General features: G+C 44.0%; 1 protein-coding gene across 1 annotated transcript in view; it reads left to right on the forward strand.

Moving 5' to 3' along the window:
* The window catches only part of LOC121877006 (innexin inx2-like), a 3,521-nt gene extending 129 nt beyond the window's left edge, over positions 1-3,392 (forward strand). The window contains exons 1-5 of the mRNA XM_042382594.1: positions 1-266; positions 1,137-1,386; positions 2,003-2,215; positions 2,344-2,519; positions 2,691-3,392. The exon at positions 1-266 is cut by the window's left edge and continues 129 nt beyond it. Coding sequence (XP_042238528.1) covers positions 1-266; positions 1,137-1,386; positions 2,003-2,215; positions 2,344-2,519; positions 2,691-2,752 — 967 coding nt within the window. The 3' untranslated portion in view covers positions 2,753-3,392. The remainder of the gene's footprint in view (positions 267-1,136; positions 1,387-2,002; positions 2,216-2,343; positions 2,520-2,690) is intronic.
* Positions 3,393-3,964: the final 572 nt, after the last annotated feature.

Raw genomic sequence — 3,964 nt, forward strand, 5'->3', positions numbered from 1 at the left:
CCACCGAGTCACCACCTTGTTCCTGGCGATCTCCTGCCTTCTGGTGGGCCTCAGGCAGTACTTGGGTCACCCTATCGACTGTCTAGCTCAGGGAATGAACAGTAGAACGATTGACCTGTACTGTTGGATTCAATCGACGTTCACCCTGCAGTTGACGTCAGCGAAGGTAGAGGAGGCATACCCAGGTGTGGGCAGCTCCTCAGGTAGTGGCCAGGACGTCGTCAGGCATCACAAATACTACCAGTGGATTTTCTTTGTTCTTCTTCAGGTGAGTGCTGGAGAGAGAGAGAGAGAGAGAGAGAGGGAAGTGAAGAAGATATAACAGTTTTTGAAGACTAATTTAACCCTTTGAGGATGACGATTTAATCCTTTAAAGACGATGTTTTAACCCTTTGAGAACGTTGTTTTAGCTATTTTTGAAGACGATAGTGTAACCCTTTGAGGATGACGATTTAACCCTTTGAGGACAATGGATATCTCTTTGGTGACGATGGTTTAAACTATCTTCCTAAAAGGGCTAATTAAATTCTCCTTCTCAGACGATTAATACGTTTATAAGAGCCCAGGGGGATTACATTACGTTTCATAATCAATTATTCCTAATTCAGGCAGTGCTTTGTTTTTTATATCATCTATACATTTCAAGAACTTATACAAATATACTTCACTTGTTTAAATCCTTGAGAGATTATTCAATACTCTTAATTCACTTGAGATGTTTTAGAATCAACACCAAGATAACAATCGGAGAGAAATAATAACAATAATTATAAATATTACAACCTATATATAAATTTCCTGTCGTGAAATTTGAAACTTTGCTGAAATATAAGTAACTGGTGAATTCTACCTATTGACTACAGACTTCAAGAGCTTCTCGTAAGAGGAGTGACGTATGTGGTGGTGACGGCTGCTAGGGGCCTGTATGTGAAGGTTAAATATGGAATCTGAAATCTGGACATTTAGTATGAGTCAGGGTTCTGGAGGCAGTCACAAAGGCTCCAAATTTTTTCTGCTCTAAATCGTTTGGTTAGTTTACGGGGAAGAAATAGAAGTTATTAAGTCCAGCTTCATGTATGTATTTATGTATGTATGTATGTATGTATGTATGTGTGAAACTTTACATTACCCATTTTTGCAGACACTGATGTTCTACACCCCGGGTTACCTGTGGAAGATGTGGGAGGGTGGACGAATACAACAACTCACCCAAGACCTGAACCCCTCCTCCTTCACCGCCTCCGTCAGTAGTGATCACCTGGCCACCATCAAGCAGTACTTCGGTGGGAATTTCCGTCTACTACATACTAACTACGCGTACAAGTTCTTCCTGTGCGAGGTTCTTAATTTCGTCAACGTCGTGAGCCAGATGTACTTAACTGACAGGTGAGTCTTCGGTTCTGAGTGAGACAGATAGACAGGTAGAGGGACAGGTAGATGCAAGAAATACTCACTTAGACAGACTGAGAGACAATTAATTAGACAGGTAGAGAGACAGGCAGGTGGATGAATATAGATTTAGACAGAGAAGCAATGATATAGACAAAAAGAAAGACAGATGCAGAAATACAAACGTGGACAGACAGAGGAGGAACCGATGAACAGACAGACAGATAAAACAGACGTATAGATGGGCCTTCAGACAGTTAGACAGAGATAAAGAAAGAAAGAGACAGATGGAAAGAAAAACTGATAGGTAGACAGATAGAGAGACAGACAGACGGATATAGGACAGAGAGACAGACAGAAGAAATAGGTGTGAGGGGAAGAGACAGAAAAAGACTGAAGCAAAAAAGTCAGTCAATTATAAAGTCAGTCAGATAATACAATCAATTATAAACTCAGTCGGATAATACAGTCAATCAGTCAAATATTAAGTCAGTCAGTCAGTCAGTCTCCAGTTTACCATTACCATCAATAATTCGACTTTCTCTCTTTCGGTGTGTATGTGTGTATGCATGTGTGCGTGTATGTTCGTCTCTGTGTGTATATGTGTCTTCAGGTTGCTAGGATATAGGTTCTTGGACTACGGATTACGGGTTATAAGGGCAGGTAATGAGCTACAGGAGGAGGAAGAGGAGGTGGTGTTCCCCAAGGTGGCCAAATGCTCCTTCTACATGTTTGGTCCCTCTGGTTCTCTCGCCCGCCACGATACTCTCTGCGTTCTCCCCCTCAACATACTCAACGAGAAGATCTACCTCTTCTTCTGGTTCTGGTGAGAGACTGTTTCGTTATGTTTCGTTATAATTCGTTATGTTTCGTTATGTTACTTTAGGCTCGTGAGTTTAACCGTGGTTTTGTATTTAGGCTCGTAAGTTTAACTGTGGTGTCATATTACTTTAGGTTCGTGTGTTTGGCGGTGGTGTCTGGCCTGGGTCTCCTCCTCCGCTTATGCACCTTCCACCCTGAAGTTCGCCTCCTGGTACTCCACAACCACGCTCGCTTCACCCCCACAGTCCATCTGAGAGCCATCTGTCACAGCTACGATCTGGGGGACTGGTTCTATCTCTGTTTACTTGGTGAGTCGTGAGAGAACTTTTACTCTCTCTCTCTCTCTCTCTCTCTCTCTCTCTCTCTCTCTCTCTCTCTCTTTTAATCATTATCATAGAGCAGAAAGATAAACATGTCAATAGAGGCGATTTTTGGGGGTAACCTGTATGTTATGTAACCAAAATTCATGTATGTTACAGCCAAGAACCTAGACCCAGTCGTCTGTAGGGACCTCCTGAGGGAGTTGGCGACGAAGCTGTAGGAGAAGGAACACGTAACACAGGTCCTGAAGCACCCAACAGTCTCCAGTCACTCGGAGCTCATGAAGCACCATCTAACAGTCTCTCCAGTCACTCGTAGGTCATGAAGCACCACCTAACAGTCTCTCCAGTCACTCATAGTTCATGAAGCACTACCTAACAGTCTCTCCAGTCACTCGTAGTCATTGAAACACCACTTAACAGTCTTTCCAGTCACTCGTAGTCATTGAAGCACCACCTAACAGTCTCTCCAGTCACTCGTAGTTCATGAAGCACCACCTAACAGTCTTTCCAGTCACTCGTAGTTCATGAAGCACTACCTAACAGTCTCTCCAGTCACTCGTAGTTCATGAAGCACTACCTAACAGTCTCTCCAGTCACTCGTAGTCATTGAAGCACCACCTAACAGTCTTTCCAGTCACTCGTAGTCATTGAAGCACCAGCTAACAGTCTCTCCAGTCACTCGTAGTTCATGAAGCACCACCTAACAGTCTCTCCAGTCACTCGTAGTTCATGAAGCAGTACCTAACAGTCTCTCCAGTCACTCGTAGTTCATGAAGCACCACCTAACAGTCTCTCCAGTCACTCGTAGTTCATGAAGCACTACCTAACAGTCTCTCCAGTCACTCGTAGTCATTGAAACACCACTAACAGTCTCTCCAGTCACTCGTAGTCATTGAAGCACCACCTAACAGTCTCTCCAGTCACTCGTAGTTCATGAAGCACCACCTAACAGTCTCCCCAGTCACTCGTAGTTCATGAAGCACCACCTAACAGTCTCTCCAGTCACTCGTAGTTCATGAAGCACTACCTAACAGTCTCTCCAGTCACTCGTAGTCATTGAAGCACCACCTAACAGTCTTTCCAGTCACTCGTAGTCATTGAAGCACCATCTAACAGTCTCTCCAGTCACTCGTAGTCACAGTCTCAGTCACTCAAGCACTACCTAACAGTCTCTCCAGTCACTCGTAGTCATTGAAACACCACTTAACAGTCTTTCCAGTCACTCGTAGTCATTGAAGCACCACCTAACAGTCTCTCCAGTCACTCGTAGTTCATGAAGCACCACCTAACAGTCTTTCCAGTCACTCGTAGTTCATGAAGCACTACCTAACAGTCTCTCCAGTCACTCGTAGTTCATGAAGCACTACCTAACAGTCTCTCCAGTCACTCGTAGTCATTGAAGCACCACCTAACAGTCTTTCCAGTCACTC

This window comes from Homarus americanus, unplaced genomic scaffold, assembly GCF_018991925.1.
Source record: "Homarus americanus isolate GMGI-L3 unplaced genomic scaffold, GMGI_Hamer_2.0 scaffold50325, whole genome shotgun sequence".
Classification (NCBI taxonomy): Eukaryota; Metazoa; Arthropoda; class Malacostraca; order Decapoda; family Nephropidae; genus Homarus; species Homarus americanus.